At 45.8% G+C, this 21,518-nt stretch overlaps 1 protein-coding gene across 1 annotated transcript in view; it reads right to left on the reverse strand.

Annotated features, from left to right (window-relative positions):
• CACNA2D3 (calcium voltage-gated channel auxiliary subunit alpha2delta 3) overlaps positions 1-21,518 on the reverse strand; it is an 866,841-nt gene that overhangs the window by 91,692 nt on the left and 753,631 nt on the right. Inside the window, exons 28-31 of the mRNA XM_080820180.1 lie at positions 13,940-14,001; positions 12,918-12,962; positions 4,351-4,413; positions 1,091-1,161 (exon numbers count right to left, since the gene is read on the reverse strand). Coding sequence (XP_080676306.1) covers positions 1,091-1,161; positions 4,351-4,413; positions 12,918-12,962; positions 13,940-14,001 — 241 coding nt within the window. The remainder of the gene's footprint in view (positions 1-1,090; positions 1,162-4,350; positions 4,414-12,917; positions 12,963-13,939; positions 14,002-21,518) is intronic.

Below are 21,518 nucleotides of genomic sequence, written 5' to 3' on the forward strand. Positions count from 1 at the left end.
ACTTGAATTTTAAAAAGAGAATTGAACACACTGCTGCGGGCAGGCTGGGGGTAGGGGAGTGTGTCAGAGATTGCAGAATGGCTGGAGTGAGGCCAGGTTTTTTTTTTATATCATTTCATTTTTTTTTCCCCCTCCTTCTGGCACAAACAAGCTATGGAATCTCAAAAATTGGGTCATCATTTTTGAATTCCCTGCTTTCAGCACGGCCCTCAGTGGGTCTTGTTCACTGGCTTAAAAGTCCGATTTCCTGAGCTAACACTTCCTGGCCGTTGAGCCGCGAGGGGCCTGCCGTTCCCACCAGCAGCAGTGGTTCTCACAGGTGAGCCCGGTCCATAGTAGTGCCTGCTATTATGTACTGAACAGCATCAAATATGCCCACCGAAGCAGCACTTCAAAGGCTGCTGTTTCCTGGGAGGCCAGGGGAAAGGAGACATGTTGACTCCTGGGGCACATAACTGACATCTTGATCTCGTGGGGAGATGGCTTCTCCCATAGGCTTTGGTGTCCCCAAGCGATCACACGTAAGCCTCCTCCTCCTGGCCCAGGTGAGTAGTACCTGCATCCGGTGGTATTTGGCACCATCTGGGTTTTCTCCTAGCGGCAGATTTAAACTCCCCTCCATCTGGGAGCAGGTTTGGAGACCTTTCACTTGATTTTCTAAAATTATTTCACCAGGCCTCTAAATGTCACTCTTCATCCTCGATTTCCAGATTCCTAGTAAGCTTCCCCCACTTTGCCAATGTGAGACAAAATACACTCCTCGTTTTTAGCCAGGGGAAAACATTTCCTACTTCTTTGCAATCACTTGCTCAAGACTGTTATAATCGCGTCCCAGGGCAGGCTCTGACTTCAATATTGGCCTCCAATAAACCCTGTGCTGGGGGAACAGGAAACTCATTGTGAGCTGAGTTTCTGTGACTCTTAACACTCATGCAAGAGGCATCGAATTTCAGCAAGATCTTCTGGAGCAGGGACGCAAGTACAAACCAGCCACGGGGTCAAGTCTGGGCTTGCTTTATTTGACCTTGGTTTGTTTTATTTTATTTAGGCAAATGTTTTCAGGGGGCGCGGGGGACCATAAAATCCTTACCTTTTAAAGGAGCCCATTGTTAACAGTTTGTTCATCACCGCTCCCTCGACCTCACCAAAAAAGTCTCCAGTCTGCGGGGAAGAAGAAGAACCGAGGAGGAAGCAGAGATCAACAATGGGCTCAAATACCAGCGGAGAATCAGAAACGGACACCGTCCGTGTTCTGGAGCTGACAGAAGCAAAGGCCGGTGTTCAGGCTACATAAAAAGTGGAAAATGTCTTGATAGTCAGGAGAAATTGTGGGATTACAGAGCAGACTAGTAAGCAGATGGGAATGTTCCACAGTACACAGCAGGGGCAGAGGGGGGTGGCATTGAGTAACACAGGCCGAGCGCTGGAATTGGACACCCGTGCACGCGTGTGCACAGACGTACACACACACACACACGCTCACGTGGAGTAAGCATTAATCCGCACTCAGTCCCCTGTGATTAAAACACTACTTCATAGACAGGAACGGGCGGAGAAAGGGCTTCCTAAGCAGTAATAAAGAGGATTGTTTATAATTCCTGGGTGACCTGTTTAGGGAAATACAGCAGTCCTCTTCATCGGCCCTATAAATTTCCCGCTGTTGAGGGAGGATAGGTCCTTTCTCACAATCACTTTCTGAGGGTCATTCACGGTTTTGTCCCTGGGCAGTTTCTATGTTGACAGACAAGGCAGTCCAGAGTCCGGCGCTGGAGGAGGCAGCACGGCCAGGCAGAGTTCTAATGGCTCACCCTCACGGTCGGGTGGTCTGCAGGGCATTTGGGGCTGAGCAGTCCCTTCCCCACAACCTGGCTGATGTTTGGGCCTTAAGGTCTTGGTGCTGGCTGAGACTTGAGACTCTGAATGGTGGGATGAAGGATTAACATCCTCGTCCATCCCTCCAGTCTCTTGGAACCGCTAGCATCCGGGTCTCATAGGGGAGGGTGTAGCCCTGCAGCGGCACGGAGCTTGGGGCAACGGCCTTCCTCAGCCAACACCCTGGACTGAGCCAGTGTAGACTAGGAGAAAGCCCCATGACTGCTGTGGGTGCACTAAGGATTTATAGCTCATGTGTGGGTGGGTGGAGGACATCCTTCTAAGAGGCTGAATTAGTAAATTCCGTAGGCTTTGTGTTTGCTAAATCCTGATTCAGATGACCACGGAGTGACCTCAACCACGCTCCTGGGAATTTTCAGGCAGAAGGGCATATAAAAACTTTGCCAAAAAGTCAAGAAAGAGAGGAGGAAGAAGGAGATGACATTTCACTGACTGAACGTGGAGCATTGCCGGTCTCATTCCGGGGGCAATTTGAGTCTTTCGCAAACCCTGTGGGTGTATGCTGGTGCTAGGAGCTAGGACGTTTGTATCTCGTGTGTGTAAATATGCCAGGGTCAATGGAACTGGTTGTTAGATGAAGAAGAATTATCCTAATTGGGGTGCAGGAAACCAGGCAACATCAAACAAGCTGGGGCAGAGCTGGCGGACAGGCTCCCTAGGCCAGGCTGCGGGGTCTGTACCCTGGAGAGACACAGCCAGGAGCAGAGCCCACATGCATGTCCCTCCAGGTCCGAGCACTTTACGCTGTTGGCTAGATGAGGACTGACCACGGAAGATATCCACCATGCCCTTCCCCACCCCGGCATGGGACCAGGTTCCCATCTCCCCCCTCCACCATCATGGCAGGAGGTCAGGGCTCCTCCTCACAGGTGGTTAATTTGGGTTCCCCCTCCATGGACTCTTGGATGTCTGGGCGTTTCTTCTCCCAGCTGAACAGACACAATACCATGGACCTCTGGGCTCACTGCTATCTCATCTTTACCAACTGTCCCGTGTTCAGCGATACTCAGCATCCAAGGAGACAGGGTGGGGCAAGTGTGATTCCTGACCCTGTATGTTTTCCACCCACCACAAGTGCACTTAAGAATTCCACAAGCTTTTCCTGGATAAGAAGGAAAACTGAAGCATGATTCCACACGTGACCCGGAGGCAGCGTTGATCAATTAACAAGGCATTAAGCTCAGTCTCCTTAGGGACTTAAGGACAATTAACTAATGCATTTGGCATTAATAGGGCCTATCGTACTGTTGACTGCTAAAGAATTTCAAATGATTTATTTTTTTTAAGACTTTATTTATTTATTTGAGATAGAGAAAGAGAGAGAGAGAGAGCGCACAAGCAGGGGGAGCAGCAGGCAGAGGGAGAAGCAGGCTCCCCGCTGAGCAGGGAACCTGACACGGGGCTTGATCCCAGGACTCCAGGATCATGACCTGAGCTGAAGGCAGATGCTTATCCGACTGAGCCCCTCAGGTGCCCCTCAAATGATTTAAATGGGACTTCATTATAAAATGGTCCTCAACCCCTCCTTTTACAGAGCCCACCAGGAGGCTGGGGCAGGTCATGTGATATGCCCTCCATCCCCAAACTAGGGAAGGAAGAGAAGGAGGACCAGAGACCACGTGCCTCCTTCTCTAGTGCTACGTCACCACGTCATACTACTAAACACGCCTGTATTTTACCTTCTTTGAATATGCTGATTTAATTTGTAATTCCAGACAAGGTTTCTATGCACAAAGTTTTCAAGGAGAAACCTGTTTTCTCTAGGACAATGCTATTGGTTGGAACTCCTATTTTGATTTCCAAACGCAGTAGAGATTTCTGCGCTCGGTCCCATGGCTTGGTTTCTTCCCATCTCTTTTCCTCCCGCCCCACACTGCGCACACGGCTCAATCAAAGGAATAACATTGTTTGCCTATTTCTAGAAACTTGTCCCTCAGTGTGGGAGCCCAAGTTAATCCCTGAACTCAGGTAACTGATTTTTAAAAGGCAAAAACCAGAAAGAAGCCATAAAGAATAATTATGCTGGAATACATATGTGTGTGTGTGTGTCTGTGACTGTGTGTTTGTCTACGTGTGTGTGTGTGTGTGTGTCATATATGGAAGAATATCTAAATATCAAACGAAGGAAACCTCCTTAAAATTGCCCAAACTCTTTGAGGCACCTCTACCCTTGAGGCAAAGAGTTCCTATAAATTGAACATTTTATGAGTGAGAAAGCAGACCCTGGGCTCTGCCCCCACCTCCCCACCCCTCAAATGGGAGGTAAAAACTCTTTGGGGCCTGCTGAGAAGTAGGCTATGACATTTTTAGAGGGATAGAAATCAGGTTTTATAATCTCCTACTATTACCTCTTAAATATAGATCATTGATTCAAAGTTTTAACACTGTCCTTCGCTCGCCCTCACTGGAGAACGTCACAGGCTCCTTACTCAGTGCCGGTAGAAATTTCTCACTCACCTGTGTATAGTCTTCAGACACCAGAATAAACCCATTATTGTCTATGAGGTAACAGTTCACAGTCTAGAAAATAAAAAAAGACCACAGTTTCAACTTCAGATCCTCAGACTGCTTTTACACAAGATGACGTACTTCCAACCTGAGAGAAACCTCTTTGAGGTGGTTTTGGGGGGAACTGGAAACGCTTGCTGGCTCTAGGAGTTCAGGCCATGGCTAAGGTAACCCCAGTGTTTACTTTGTCAAAATAACAAACAAAAATCAAACACGAAGCAAGCCTTGAACATCCCAGATTAGGATAAAGAGAACACACATTAAAACATTAATTACATTTAGTCTTTTTTTTTGTTTGTTTGTTTGTTTTGTTTTCCCCTTTCTAGGACCAGAAGACTATTTCTCAGGAACAAAGTGTTCACAGGCCCCGAGCCTATATTCCCGGTCGTTGAAGTACAGGCTGGTTTTTTGGTTTTTTTTTTGGTACAGGCTGTTTTGAAAGCAAAACGCCAGCACAATGTCATTACCCTAATGATGTATTAATGAAAACACTGTGTCAGCTCAGAAGACCATCAGGGGACCAGGTAATATTTTTTAATTTGTTCATAGACTTAGGCAGGGGGGGAGGGGCAGACTTCTGTTAAAAGGGCCCCTCAGGTCTCCTAAAGGTTTTCAAACTGTGTTTTTAATTGGGAGCTGGATTTGGGGGCAGGGCTGTTAGCTTTTGGTAGCTCAGACTTATAAATTGTAGAAAGCAAGGTAAACCCAAACCTCTGCTTCCCCACACTACTTTAATCTCAAGTGAATGATTTGCTACAGGCTAAGTTTTAATTATAGTGCTGCGGAGTTTAAACTTCAGGTTTAATTCTATCCTTGATGTAACTCAGTTTCTATTTATTGCAGCTTTACATACTGACTGCAACATTGAATGTGTACCATATCTTTACCCGGAGCTATGTTCTCCCTAGCTCCGGGCCACCGCAGCATTATTTGCTACCTATCCGAGGAGCTGGTTTTAGTCGTGCACAAAAGTCCAGCAGTGAGTTGGTCCAAAAGATTCACCCTTTATTACTAGGTTGTAGTGAAGAGTCATCAGAAGAGTAACAAGTCCCGTTGTCACCTTTTATAAAGGAGTTGGCTGCTCTGGTGAGCCATAGGGTTTTTCTCGGTTATCCGGAGAAGCCGGAGTGAGTAACTTGGGTAACCTGGCTCCACTCTTGCTATCTGAAGAAGCTCTTAGCTGTATGGGCACTACTCGGGCCCTACTGGGTGGGAACCTTGACAAACTCTCCCCATTTTTAGGAGACAGCATGATGAATGCGATCCCCCAGAACTGAGCTGTCCAATATGGCAGCTGCCAGCCACGTGCAGATTTAAATTCAATTTTACGTGAATTAAAACACAATAACATTAAAAATCTAGTTCTTTGGGTGCACCATTCACATTTCAAGTGCTCTGCTCTACCTTGGCTGGCTGGTGATTATCCTTGTGGACATTTCTATCGCTGCAGAAAGTTCTCTCGGACAGGACAGCAATCTTCTAGGTTATACTAGTATTCCTGCGAGTTTTAATCCAGCCCACACTGGGTCGTGTTAGACAAATCCGTATCTTTGCTTATTTGAATGTCATGATTCTCGTTTTTGAGGGATAAACTCTGAGGCAAAAGGAGGTTAACTTCCATTCAATGAATAAATGCACAAGGACAGGAGTGACCTCCACATATGGATTTGACTAAATCCTCCCAGTCATTTAGAGAAAGTTGTCATACCACCTCATGCCCAAATTACAAAATTAGTCCCTAATCAAACATTCCTGGTCAATTAATACTCTGGCTAGACCTCGATATATTTGGTCACTATCTCTCCATCTAATGTTGTAAATACTGGAAAATACAAAGCAGGCACAGGGCAAGTAGATTAAAAAGTTAACTGAAAATCTTGAGGAAGAGGGAAGATTCCATGAAGTCCATGAGAGCGATGTTGAAGATCAGCTCCGATCACAGGGGAAGACACAGGCACGCCGGACCTCCCAGGGCTGTCTCATGGAGCTCTGCTGGGCTGTAGTTTAAACATACACTAGCGATCCACTTGTGTGGGTCAGATTAGGCTACATCGTACCGGAAATGATGGGAAGAGGAAGCAAAGGGCCAGCCAAGACTCCTGGGGGGGTTATATGCCTAGGCTTCCACTTTCTCCAAAAATGCTTCAGATTTTGCTCTAATAAGCGGGCATGGTCTCCTGGGTAAGGACTAAGGAATATAGCATTTGTTTCTTCTATACCAAGTACCCACTGACATTTATTTTTTGGGCTATGTTTCCACTTAACGTAGTTTTTTTTTTTTTTTTTAAGATTTTATTTATTTATTTGACAGACAGAGACCACAAGTAGGCAGAGAGGCAGGCAGAGAGAGACAGGGGGAGGCAGGGGGAGGCAGGCTCCCTGCTGAACAGAGAGCCCGATGCAGGGCTCGATCCCAGGACTCTAAGATCATGACCTGAGCCGAAGGCAGAGGCTTAACCCACTGAGCCACCCAGGTGCCCCACCACTTAACATTTTTTTAAATTCAATTCTCCCTCCCCTACTCCCCCTTAAATTAGGATTCCACAACAAGAACCTGATGGCAGAGAAGAGGCACAGTGCTGTACCATGCTTATTTATGGGTAGCTTGGAATTTCAAGTTTACACTGGTCATAAAGAGACGTGGTTGCATATTAAGCAAGAAGTAGATAACTGCCGATATCATGATTTACAAATCACTGTGAAAACCAAGGTCAAATTCAGGATGCTGTGTCATTGATGGACACCTGGGTCACTGAATCTGAAAGGTGTCATTTGGTTTTCATGACAGGCAATGCTGTTGTGTTAGGTCAATTTAGTGACCATGATGATTTCCTGAATGGACCTCCCTGCCAACAAGTGCTTCGATTAAATGATTACTGGCGAGGGCAGCGGAGTTGAGTAAGCCTGTGGCAATAGGTGAGCACAGTACCGGGTTATGGAATGGTTGGGACAGAATTGCCAGATTCCAGGCTGACCAACTGTTTCCTCTGTGTCTCTTTACAATAAATTATATTCAATGGTCTTTTCCATACTCTACCCCACCCACCCCCAATAAAAGAAAATAGAGGAGATTTTCAGTTCCCTTCCTATACTATTCACCCCCCCACCCCCCCAATGAAACTAAGCATCTTGGAAGGTGTCCACTTCCCGCCCTGTCCCAAGGGAGGACAGATAGGCAGAGGGGCTTGGAGGAGCTCTCAATTTTGATAGGTATTGCAAGTGCCTAGTCCATAGCCACCTTTGATAAAAACATGTAGGGATGAGGTTGTTTGGGGGAAAAGAAATGCAAAGACAGAGAAAAAAAGAGGCAGAGAGAACTTGATTTAAAAAAAAAATCTTTCTTCAATTACTGGATAGCTCAAGATTACTCCGAGAAGTCTGATTCTTGCCCCAAAGGCAGATCAGGTAGAGACCTGAGGTTAGAGCCCACAGCCAGGCCATGAGAATCAGGCAGCCCTGGGTGATAATGAAAGCCAGTGAGGAAGAGCACTTGGGAGCAAGAAACACAGCACCACACTTATGTTACCTGGAAGGTGGTTTTAGCTCCGAAGCTGACAGACCTGGTTTGGAATCAGAGACTCTGACAATTGCCATCAGTGTGACCTTGAGCGAAGTCTTAGTACTGTCTCAGTTTTCTTAACTGAAAGATGGAGGTAGGAACAACTCTTCCCTGGGGTTGTTGGGAAGATTAAACGGAGTGATGAGTGTAGAGGGCTGAGCACAGTGTAAGATGCACAGAGCATAGTAAGCCGAGAACCTGCTCTCATTGATCACCTACTACGTGCCATCTTTGTAAGTATCCTCATGCTACAGCTTCAGAGTTTCTCAGAAAGGGAAGCTGTTCCACAGTTCATTGCAAGAAGTTGTGCAGGCAACGCTGGCTGAACTTTGCTGCTTTCTGTTTTTCCTTTTCTTTTGGGGGGATGCCTTCTGCTGGCTTTGATTGCTGTAGGCTGAGCAATGATTTGAAACAGCTCACTTAGAAGCTCGGTATCATCCTGTCTGTTGTTTTCGCTTGTGAGGAGTGAGGGAAAGACAGAGATAGAGCGGGGGAGGGCTGGTTCTTCCACCTGAGGGTGGGGCCTGGGTCTCTGCCTTGTAGGCCCACGGAAGTGCCACTCCTGACTTTTCTCCAGGTCTCACACTTTCAGCCCTGATATTTGACTGTGAATCAGACTGACCCGAACTTCACACCACATGATGGTCCTATTCATCGTTGGTCAGCTAGGCTACCAAGATACTGTCTTTCAAATAATTTGTTGCAAATCTGCTATTTTGGAAAGAAGTACTTGGTAGGATCTTTTGTGTCCTTGCCCTCAAGAGCTATTGCACCGATGCTCAAACCCCCTCCACGCTGGGCTGAATGGTTCCAGAGCCGGAGGCACCAGGTTGCTAGGATTTAGCCCTTCCCCAGCCTGTCCTCCTTTGAGGAGGTCCTTCAGATTCCAGAGGAAATGCCTGTAAGGCCTTATGAAGTCTAGGCATGATTATTAAGCTCGATTCCTTTGGAATAAGCAAGGGTGGCGGCTGCATTTGAATATGAAGTTTTAGATCCACTCATTGCCCTCAACAGCTCCTCCAAATGTCCCAGTAGAAGAGAACTTTCTCATCTTCCAGTCTCCTTGCAAATTTCTGGTGCTCTCATCAGGAGATGGTGGCTGTTGGAAAGGTGAGTGGGAGAAGGAAATGAGAGGCAGAGACAGTAGTACCCCAGGTCAGACTGAGATGAGAGGTGGGCACCACTTTCTTTCTCCACTTCCATCCGAATGCCAACCACGTGTCCATAGACAGCAGTAACCTTGGCTGCCTCTGTGCCTTATACGTGGTGTTCTCTGCCCGTGAAGGTCTTCTCATGCTTCAGGCACTGTTTTCAATGCCATCTTCTCCTCCTCCCTCTTTAGTTGACTTACAAGTTATCTCTTCAGGGAAGCCTTCCCCCACCACCCCATGTTTGTTTCATGGATTAATTCACAGCACTTATCACAGTAGATAATCACCTACACTTACCTCCCCTGCTAACCAGTTCGGGTAGGAAAGGAGCCACTTCTGACTCTACTTCCGATTGAATCCCCAGGGGTCCGCCGGCTAGCAGGCACACGAGGGCTCAGTAAACATGCTTTGAGGGAAGAGTGAGTCTCTGAAGTCAACATTCGCCCTGGATGGAACGGAGCTCCTTCAAAGCCTTCAGTTAGGCCCACTGCCAAGCTCTCCAAGGCACATGGCTCAGGCCCTGCCTGGACCAACTCAAGATGTATACTCTTCAAGATGGGAAGCCATCTGGCCACACTGACTCCACCCAGAAGCCTAGGGCACTCCAGTCAGGGGCCAGGGAGTCCACTGATGGGGGAGACAGAGGGGCTGGGATGGGTCCAATGCAGAACATGTCTGATAAGTCCGAGGGAGTTGGGCTAGCTCTTCAGCACAGTGGAGAAGCCAGAGCATGTGAACTTAATGAGCCCCCACAGCTGTTTTTAATGGGGCCCTGATCACTTGAGGGAAGTTGGGGGAGAAGGAGGGACACGGTCTCAAAGGCTTAATTAAAAGTCCTGAAAGCAGAATGACACATGAAGAGTCTGCTGAAAAGGTGGGAAGGGGCTTTGGTGGGAAGGCATTTTGAACTATGTCCACTGGTTGCCTGAAACCAAACTTAAGAGCCAAAATGGGAGATGGATGATAGTTTCACAAGTGCAGAATGAGGACATTTGAGCATCAGATCAACTTCAGAAATCAGAGCAAACTCAATGCTTAATTTCCCAAGTGTGTGAACATTTCCATGACCATTTGTATGTGGGCTTATCCCAATGACTACTGATGAAGATCGTTAGTAGTGGGGAAGGTGTGCGTCTTGTGCTCACTATGCCTGGCGGAGACTACAAAATGCCTAGTGCACATATGCCATTGCTGCCTGAGTATCAGACTCAGGGGAACCACTAACCCTCAGGGAAGAAAGAGTCTGCAGACATTTTTGGTTTATAGCTGACCCTTACTGAGTGCTTACCATTTGCCAGGAACTGTGTCATGCATTTTTTTTTTTTTTAATTTATTTGACAGGCAGAGATCACAAGTAGGCAGAAAGGCAGGCAGGGGTGGGGGGAGGGAAGCAGGCTCCCCGCTGAGCAGACAGCCCGATGCAGGGCTCGATCCCAGGACCCTGAGATCATGACCTGAGCTGAAGGCAGAGGCTTTAACCCACTGAGCCACCCAGGTGCCCCCATGCATTTTTAAAAATATATTATTTCATTCATTCCTCGCCATTGCCCTGTGAGATGGATATTCCTTTCCCCACAGAGAAGTTCAGACGCTTGCCCAGTGTCACAAGGCTGTCAGACTCACACTTTGAAGCTAGTTACTCTAACTCCATAGCCTGCCCCTTTGAACCTCCATGCTGTATCATCTGCAAAATCAGCCATTGAACAACAAATATATATTGAGTGTTTCTAACTCTAAGTGGCACCCATTCCCATTTACTTTTATATGTACGTATGGATATAGAAAAATTACCATCTCTGGTTTTATTCATCAACTTGTTTAACCTAGTATTCAGTTTTCATCTCTCTATCCATCCAACCACCTAGTAACTGATGAACCAATCAGCTATCCAAAACATTGTCCATCCCACCAGCCAACCAACCATCCACACAGTCACCGACTAACCAATGAACTATCCTTCCTTCTCTTGCCGTGAACTGGGATTAGTAACCGTACCTCCTCTGCAAGCGCAGGGCTTAACGCAGGGCCTCGTGACACTGATCAGTGAATACTACCACTGAGCTGGGTTGTCTTGAGCTGAGTGCTCCAAGAGGATAACAAATGTCTCAAAAGGGGGAGAAGAAGTTTGAGGCTGCCTGACTGTCTTAGGAATGGCATTCTCAAACTTAATGAAAGGGTATTGATCATAAAATAGCACAGGATCCTCTCTCCTAAGGGAATATTATTTTTGATCTCATGACCAGAGAAAATTGGGCTTCTGTTGAAAAGCTAATTGGCTTTTACTCTTTGGATAGTGATTCATACAATTATGATCTTTGGGGACCGAGCATTTTGTGTTATAACTCCATTCTGGACTCCCTTTTATATTTCTCTCTTTTTTTTTTTTTGCCTACTTTTTTGAAATATATCTCTCATTTATGCCTTTTTTTTTTAAGATTTATTTATTTATTTTAGAGAGAGAGAAAGTACACACACACTCAAGTGAGGGGAGGGGCAGAAGGAGAGGGACGGAAACTCAAGCAGACTCTGTGCTGAATGCAGAGTTTGATGCGGGGCTCCATCTCAGGACCCTGAGCTCATGACCTGAGCCAAAATCAAGAGTCGACCACTTAACCAACTGAGCCATCCAGATGCCCCTCTAATTTATGATTTCTATGTTGAAATGAAATTTGGTTAGGATTTCTTGAATCCCTATGGTAACCAGAAGAGATACAAATACGATGATTTGTAAGTTCCAGTTTATGTACGAATGTTTTTGGTGATGTAGAGAAAGACAGACTACCTGAGCCACAGTGAAAGGCCATAACCCGCCTGCTTGCTCTAAATCTCAGGGCGGAGGGCGTATGAGATCGAATGCTATAAAAACATAAATCGGATGGGTAGACCTATGACAGGGGTACATTTTTTTCTTCTATTTCTCGTGTGTGGGATTCGAATTCATCTTCCCAAAGAGTGACAGAGAGGGAGAGAGATAAAAGAAAGAAAGGAAGGGAGGGGAAGAGTTGTGGGAGGGAACATTATGCTAGAATGAAAAATTCTGAGTTTTCAACTCCTTAGATTTTCAGCCCATTTATTACATGAAATTAAGCAAGTCATTTAATTTCTCTCATCTTCCATTTCCCCCTCTGCCAAATGGGATGACCATTCCTCCCCAGTTCCTTGGGTTGTTATCAGGATGAGAAGAGATAACATATGGGCAAAAGCTTTGAGAACTAATGCGAGCTTCAAGTGGCAATGAGTTTTATTATTCCTTTAAAAGTGCCAAAATTCCAAGAGTGCTGTCCACGGGACATTTATGATTTATTTACTTATTTATAATTTTTTTTTAAGAGAGAGAGAGTGTGGGTGGATGGGGAGTGCATAAGAGAAGGCGGAACAGCAGAGAGAGAGAGAGAGAGAATCTCCAGCAGGCTCCCTGCTGAGCGTGGAGCCCGATGCAGGGCTCAATCCTGGGACCCTGAGATCATGACCTGAGCCAAAATCAAGAATCAGATGCTTAACCAACTGAGTCACCCAAGCGCCCCTCAAAGGGACATTTAGAGCACATTTTCTCAGCTCTCATAAACTAGCTGGGGAAGGGAAAGGAAGGGAGAGGGAGGAAGGGAGAAAGAGGAAGAAAGGAAGGAAGGAAGGAAAGAAGAGGAAGAGAGAAAGAAAATGGCCTTAGGCGTTTTGGAGCTTGGAGCTTGGTCAAAGACAATCTGTCAGACCTGGCTGCATTTACAGCAGCACGCCCTCTGTTAAGAAGGTCCCTTGTGTCACCTCCCCTTGACCAAGGCAGAAACAGGGCCAAGGGGTTGTCTTACCTCATCATCGCAGCTGATGGAGCATTTGCCATCCAAAGAAGCACACTGTGGGGTGGGGAGAAAGCAAGGGGAAACGTGTTACTTGCACATTCCAGCGTCTGCTATGGCTGCCACTTAATTATTCAAGGACAAGTTATAAGAAGTTCTTGCCCTTTATGCAAATACCAATTTTTATCCAAAGGGAATGCTCCAAGATGTCTCGTCTGCCTTCTCCAGGATCAACACCAACTCCAAATAGTAATAAAGAAGACAATTTGGGGGGTAACTGGCTCTTTTTCATTTTAATTTATGTTGTCTACTTTAATTCACATTGACATTCCATATTGGTATCTTCTTAAGATCTCAAATCTTTAAATAATAAAAAGTATAATTGTGCCATTATTTAATTTTAAATTAATCCCAATGACTTAAAAAAAAAACACTCCTGTGTTCTTAGTCTATAGTTTCTTAAAGTGTTTAAGAAATAATATATCATTCCAATAACTAGAATCAGGTAAAATTGCCATCTCTGCTGAATTACTAAGCAAATACCACTGAGACTACTCAGTCCAGAGAATACAGTGCAAGGAAAGAAGGTTCCCAGATTCTCCAAAGCAGAGAAGCCCTCTGGTCAAGGAGGGCAGATGCATGCTTAGATCCAACTACACAAAGGCCTTCCAAAGGGCAATAAAGAAATTCACAAATAAATTACCAGGCATCACAAGATTAGAAAAAAAGTCGCTATGGAAATTCACAAAAGTCCCCGATAGATAAAGGGGAAACTTCTCCTTTGGAAGGTCACTATCTCGATTTCACAATCAAAACTGTTTGTAGGAGCAAACTGCCTGCTTTCCCAGCATGGGGTGTCTAACGTGCTGACAGCCTTTTATTTCGCAGTGAAATGAAAGGTAATCCGAGCAGCCAGCGGTTCATCTGACAAACATTCATCGGAAATCAGGCACTTTTAGGCTCCGGGTACCCAAACGCGAACACCTGTGTAATAACAGTCCCACTAATGCTTCAATACGCTGATTATACCTTACCTGTCTGCTGGCGGTCCAGAACTTCCTCTGGAAAAATTCAAGTTTCATCTGAATGCCTACAGCTGGGACACATTATAAATAAAACAAGGCATTAGAGATTCCTTCACACAATTATTTAAGATTATCATGGAAAGTTATCTGTCCTGGCAAGAAACGAATGCGAGCCTATCAGATAAGAACACTTAAAAACTAAATTTACAGTGAAGTATACAAACTAAGACATTTCATCTTTCAGGTAAGGAATTCTCAAGGTTAATTATACTCACAGAGCTTTTGACACAGAACAAACTGAGCACGGTGCCAATGGCTCTTTGGAGACACGTTATCTGTGTGTTTCTCAAATTCATACACTTGGGATCACTCCCCTCCCCAACCCAGGCTAGAGACAGGAACAACAACAAAATGCGTATTTAGAAAACCACTGCTTCTTCAGGGTTCCGGTTCTAGTTATTAATCTATGAACCCGCGTGTCTAAAATGTATATTATGCATGTGTTTTTGAGATAGAACATTTGGAAAGCACTTGTCATGAGGCTGGTGTTTGGAAGTGAGTCACTTTGCGATGATGTGACTTTAGTTAAACTGGCCTCCAGTATCCGCTTCTCGATGAAGATGATTTTCCCTCCCCAGGAACTTTGGGGGAATTCTGCAATTCTGTTTGACTGTGAAGGGCTCCCTCGAGCAACAGTGCATGCTAGTTCCAGTGAGAAAAATGTCCAGAAAGAAGAAGTTTAGAAAGTGACTTGAACCTTTGGGAAGAGGCATTTGGTGGAGCCTTAGAGCTGGGACATGGACAAGCTCACAGTGCTTCTCTCGACGAAGCCAAAATGAGGTAACTCTTAAAACCATTTCGCAAAGTGCTCAAGGCAGAGCAAAAAGCTCATCAGATGGTGAGAAGATGTTAGAGGAGTCTGGAAAGACAGAGTGAGACTCTGGGCTGGAAACACTGGACCTCACACGGGACACCACTGATCCCAGTGCCATTTTGCAAACCTCAGTCTGTTGCACACAACCTCTCCAGTTCTTGCCACATCTGCACACCACCAGTATTGTTATTTATCTTTGCATACTTTTTTCTTTTACTAAAATACCTAAAGTAACTTCAACCTAAATAATAGTTCCTACCGAAGGAAATACACAATTATGAAAGAAGAAAGTTCACTCAAGATGCTTAAAATCTTGCATGCTGCCATGTTTGATTCCCCCACCCCCACCCACTTAGGTAATCACTGCCATGCCTACGTCAGGAAGCGGCAGATTCATAAAGGGTTGGGCTGTCACTTTTGTAACTATCAAGTGCATTTCTACTTCTGGGATGGTTGAAGCAAGCCCTGAGACTTAAGGTTGACTGGGGTATGCGCATTTGGAGGGACTCATCTTCTACCTTTGGACTCAGCACGTCAAAGTCTAGGATAAGGCCTTAGTCAACTGGCTGTCGAGGACCTGCCACAACGTGGCCCACTTTGTCAGATGACGACACAAGCTGCTCTTCCTAGCCCCGGAGAAAATCTCAGAGAATTCCTGAAGGAACCTGATTCTGGAGGCTGACGACTGCTTACTGTGGTTTCAAATAAATCTTATCTTCCAAACCTCCTGATGGGCCGTATCCTCATTGGGGATGAGCCAACGGAGGAAGCTATGGACCAGGGTACAGGCTGGGTTTTGCTCAGATTCCCCAGTGGGCAGAAGTGAGAGCCTGCCCTTAAGAAGGGCTTGCAAGGAGTATCTCTGGTTCCACCAAAGACAGGGAAGGATGGCAGAAAGCTGACTTCAGGACGGATGGCCTCAAATTGTTGTGACATCCACTCCTTGGTATCTAGGAGGAGGGTGGAGATGAGCTTCTCTCTCATCGTCCACGTGTTTTCTCTGTGCAGCTTACCCCCTGCATGGCTCCCCAGCCAACTCTACCCAGCCTGGCAGTCTAAGGCCACTTCTGAGGGCTATGGTCAGCAGCCATGGCAGGCTTTCAGACACTAAAGCATAAAGGAGAGGATTTCTTAAAAGCGTCATCCCACAGTGGCCTTTCCATGGTGTTTCTTGTTCCGGCAGCCCGGAGGTGCCCCTGACCCACCCGTCATCGGCAGAGTTCCCCATCAGCGGCCCGTGCCCTTTCTGAGAACCCCTTCCATTCTTTGATGGAGCCCTCCGCATCCCCCCCCCCGCCCCAATTTTCACCTCCCTAATGAAGCTCGCTGCTCCCTCCTGGGTGTTTATCCATCTCACATTCCTGAAGCCTGCTATCATCTGTCCCTTCCAGCCTGTACCCCAGCTCCTCAGAGCGCTTTAATCTTTCCTCCTGAGTCAGCCCCTCCGTCCCATTAATCATGCAGGCTGCTTCTCTCTGATCCCCCTCCAGCGGGCTGCGTCCCCTCCCTGCTCCCGATGCCCTAAACGAGACACGGCTTTCCTCGCTCCTCACTCACCCCCATCTGGGCGGTGAGGTCGATGCCACAGGGCTTCCTCACAGTCCTGACTGCCTCTTCTGCTTGGCTTTACCCCAGCTGTGTTTTTGCTGGCTGACCCCGCTGCCCCTCCCAGCCACTCTGGCCCCTGGCTCCCTGTGGCACATCTGGATTTGTAGCCTTTCCACTTCCAAGCTGACATGCTTCTCCATGATGGAGAGAATCACGAGCTCATGGGCAAGTCAGCTTCATGACCGTTTGCTCAGTGGCCTTCCCGGTGCTGAACTCTCAGCTGGGTGCTAAGGGGAATGAGCGCACATGCTCGCGTGGTGTCTAGCTGGGGAGTAGCCACGTGGTAAACGCAATGTCAGAGTCCCCCTCCCCCCCCAGAGGACTCTGGGGCACAGAGGATGGAGGGGGGTGAGCCGGCAGGCACTTGTGTAAGGTTACACCTGGAGACCCCGCTGGCAGGAAAAGGAAGAAGAGAGGAAAGATGGTACTCCAAGTCCAGACACAGCACAGACAAAAGGATGCAGCTTTTTAAAAGACCCTAGTGCTGTGGCGCCTGGGTGGCTCAGTGGGTTAAGCCTCTGCCTTCGGCTCAGGTCATGGTCCCAGGGTCCTGGGATCGAGCCCTGCATCGGGCTCTCTGTTCGACGGGGAGCCTGCTTCCTCCTCTCTCTCTCTCTCTCTCTCTCTCTCTGCCTGCCTCTTCCCCCTACTTGAGATCTCTGTCTGTCAAATAAACAAACAAAATCTTAAAAAAACAAAATAAAATAAAATAAAATAAAATAAAAAGAAAGACCCTAGTGGCTTCTGAGGCTGAAGGAATGGGGCTGGGGGACATCATGGTACAGACTGAGGTCAACCGGCTAAAGGACTTGAATGTTGGGCCAACGCATCTTAAGAGTATCCTATAGGCCCTTGGGCCAGATCCAGCTTCCTTTTATAAATAAAGTTTTATTTGAACGTAGCCACACTCATTTGTTTCTATACTGTTTATGGCGTAACAGCAGTGTTGAGTTTTTGCAACGGCGCCTGAAAGGCCCACAAAGCCTAAAATACTTACTATTTGTCCCTTTTCAGAAAAAGTGTGTTGACACTGCTATAGGATCTAAAGAGCCACTTAGGGTTGACCTATATTTCAGAAAGTCCACGACGGAAGCCTTGAAGAGGAAGTACGAGGGAAATGGCCCAGATGGGGGGTGGGGGGGTGGGGGGGGAGACCAGAACCTGAGGGGTTAAGCAGCCATAGCCCCTTGCTGCGTTTGGCTAATGCATTTGGCTAATAATCTCTTAAGCATGAAAATGATTTAAAGTGACAAAAACACACCAAAAAAAAAAAGATTAAAAAAAAAAAAAAAACGAGGGGTGCCTGGGTGGCTCAGTGGGTTAAAGCCCCTGCCTTCGGCTCAGGTCATGATCCCAGGGTCCTAGGATCAAGCCCCACATCAGGCTCTCTGCTCAGCAGGGAGCCTGCTTCCCCCCCCTCTCTCTGCCTGCCTCTCTGCCTGCTTGTGATCTCTGTCTGTCAAATGAATTAATAAAATCTTTAAAAAAAAAAAACGGAATTAAAATCCTCCCACCACCACCGCCGCCAAACAAACAAAAGATGCCTGAAAGCATCCTCTGGCCAGTTCTATTCAAGAAAACAAACATGAGCTTCCACAAACAGAAATTTAGATTCCTTTCACTATTTTCCTTTATTTTTGTTTCACAGCTTTTTTTTTCTTTTTTTCAAGTTTTATCAGAAGAAAACTCATCTATTCCTTCAGTCCCACTGTCCTCCCCAACCCCCACATATCCCAAATGGAACCTGAGATATTTGTCATGCCTGTCTATTTTGTTCTTTCAACAACATTTTAAGCCATAACAGTGTATTCTGATTCAAGTCAATCTTGCTAATTTAATAAGGAAAACAAGGACAGAAAATGCTTTAGTGAAACCCAAGTCCCAAAGAGAATGCAGAAAATAAAAACACCATTCCTGGGGTTTGAAATTTTTTAGACAGTCCAGAAAATCATCAACATTTTTCTCCTGGAGTTCACGGTGCTCCTTACTTCCATTTGATTACAAATGCTCTCAGAGTCCCTGCTAAGGGCTTTCACTTTGAGGATGGAGCAAGAGCCCCTTTTCCATCATATCATCTTACTCACCTTCCAGGAGTGGAGTAGACCCAGAAAAATACAACCTTCTCAATGGGTCGGTACTGTGTGAGCCTCTAGGACCATGACTCTGAGATACTGGGGTGGTCTTTGGAAACCAGCAAAACAACAAACTCATTGTTATGAGAATTCCCATCCCAAAGAGCCCCATAGAGACTATTCAGGCTCCTGGAGCACTGACATCACTTTTGGTTTGAATTGTTCAGGTTACTGTTCGTGGAATTCTCCTCAATACTCGAGGAGGGCCTCAGTACAGATTTTCAGCTCAGCAACACAGACCACGTAACTTCAATGAACTACGTGCCTGGCTTTTTCTTTTCCCAACTCTCTAACTTCCTTACAACCTTCTTCCCCTCCTTTCCCTCCTCCATGTTTATCAGAAACCTGGTATGTGCGAGGTAGTGGGTATACTGAGATGACGACATGACAGCCAGGGATGGGGACCTGCAGAGGGCAGTCAGATCACTGAAAACAGGACAGCACTTCAGGATTCCCAGAGCAGACAGATAAGCACAGAGCCTCACCCACCTAACCATATAGTCATTTCATGCACAGAATGTCCATGACTATTATGGCTTGGATCGGGACAGACAGCTGACCTCAAATGCTCCAGTCCTGTGCTGTCCAAGTTAGTGACTATTTAACTTAAAATAGAATAAAATTAATAATTTAGTTCCACAGTTGTACAAGTCACATTTTCAGTGCTCAGTAGCCACATGGGGCTACTGGCTACTGTACTGGATCATGAAGATCTAGAACATTCTCATCATCACAGAGAGTTCTATTGGACAGGGATCAGTGGTAACAGGAGCAACCACAGAGAGAAACTGGGTATTGGCACTCCTTAAGGATCAACAGTAAAGTTCTCCACAGACCTGTCCATGCTACCTACTCCCCAGAGGTGTAAAAAATGAGGATGACTTAGATACAGAGGATTTAGATCAGATAGGACTGCCAGTGTGAGAAGACCTGGATTTGCAAAGGGAAGTTGGTAATTAGTTTGAGAGAAACCCAAAGAAATCAATGCAATATGCTCAATGTGGCTACCACCCTCAAGATTTATTTATTTTGCTTTATAAAATTTGAGAATACAAATTACATTTCCAGTGCTATTATATTCAAATGCATTCAAGATGAAATCATGCATGCATCTCATATCAGGTTAATAGACATGCATTCAAGTGTAATCTGAGACTCGCCAAAAAACAATGTTACATGTAAAATTAGAAATAAAATAACTTTTTCATATTGTATTCATTTAGAAATAATTTTCTGTGGGCTTGGCCTCAACTTGCAACATACCCCTAGGAGCACAAATCCGGTTTATAAAATAGTGCTCACCATGCCTGGCACGCAGGCTCGCACAAACACCCCTACTTCCATTTGTCCACTCCTCTAGCCATACAATATATTCCCATACACACCGAGAGCTCATCCAGGAGACAGAATAACGATCCAGCCACCATCAGCGAATCATAACCAGGAAAATTCTTACCGAGAGAACAGGATTCGAACCCTGTTTCTAAGACTGCTAAGGATGTGTGCGAAGGATACATCGCTTCCCCTCTCTGTCCCTGCAAAGAGAGTCATACTAGCTTTAGCTTCTGAAAAGAACTGCTGTGGGCTGGGGATACATGACACAAAATAAAATGGTGGGCCTTAGGGTGTCCTAAGGCTTGATAGTATTGTCAACATTCCTGCTATGATGATTTCTTCCTAGAGTTTTTATCCTTTATTCTTGGATTTCACCGCCACATACAATCTTTCGTGCCAAGATACTGAGGCTGAACAAAAAATTCATCTATGATGAATCCATACTCTTCATTGCTACTGATGTATACGGTACAATATTGGTGGATCAATGCCCAACTAAATGATGGCACCAAAGGGGGATAGAGACCATACAAGCACTAGCAAGATGAAGCAGAGAATAGAAGGTGATGATTCTCTTTCACTTGAGCCAACTTCCAGAATGGATTTTTTTTCCCCTTAGAATTAAGGAAAGTGGTGCCCTACCATTCAAACACCATCACGTGCCCCTTCTGGAACCGTGATCAGTTACACACCCTCGGGACAAGGCTAGACAAGCACACGTACAGAATCCAAGAAGGTTATTGTCCCCAGTACTGACACCCCCAGTTCCACGTGCTCACCAGCCAACGTCCCTATCAAAGCTTCTCAGCGGACTGGTCACTGCGGGCAGCATGTGACCATTATTTCAGCCCAGTGCTCGGGCCCAGAAAGGTTACAGAGCGACCCTGAATCAGGGTGGCCCACAAGCAGTGTTTTCTAATAGATTCCAATCCATGCGATGTGGTAGAAAACGGCATCTTTATTAGAGAAAATGAAACTCTAATTAAAGTTAATAAATAAAATATCTGCTAAGAATATCCCATGTAATTCCTCACTTAAGAGTGGGACAAGTTTCCTTAAAACCTAAATTCTACAAATAAATGCTGGCCATACGTGTGTTATCTCACCCAGAAAATGAGCTCCTATGGGTCATATTTCTCAAGCTGAGTAGTGGCTATTTTTACTGAGCTTTATTGGCTTAATATCTCCCATCCTGTCCTCAGCCCCCCTTTGACAGAGCCCCTGAATTTTCGTTCCTTTGTGTACAATGGCAATGATTCCTAGCGGTGATAGTAACAAGGCCTGGCACATTTGAATTCCAACTTGGCCTAATTAACGGTCAACTGTAAAAGCTGTGAGCCAGGCCACATTTGTTTAAAGGTTTTCCTCTGTTTGTTTTCAACATAGTTAATTGCAAGTTGAACTAACAATGAATCTGAATGTCACTTTTCGGGGAATATTTCATGATCAACCGGGGGTTTGGAGTCAGGCCACTGTTCTGGGGTGTTGAGGAAAAGAATCCTAACCTTCCTCACATCAAATAGAAGCCCATTCCAGAGGTCTGCTAATGTCCAGGATAAATGACTTACCACATGAATAACAACTGAAAACCGTAATGTGAATTATGACATAACTCATCTGTTAAATATTTCATGTGAAG

This window comes from Martes martes, assembly GCF_963455335.1.
Source record: "Martes martes genome assembly, chromosome: 1".
Taxonomy (NCBI): Eukaryota; Metazoa; Chordata; class Mammalia; order Carnivora; family Mustelidae; genus Martes; species Martes martes.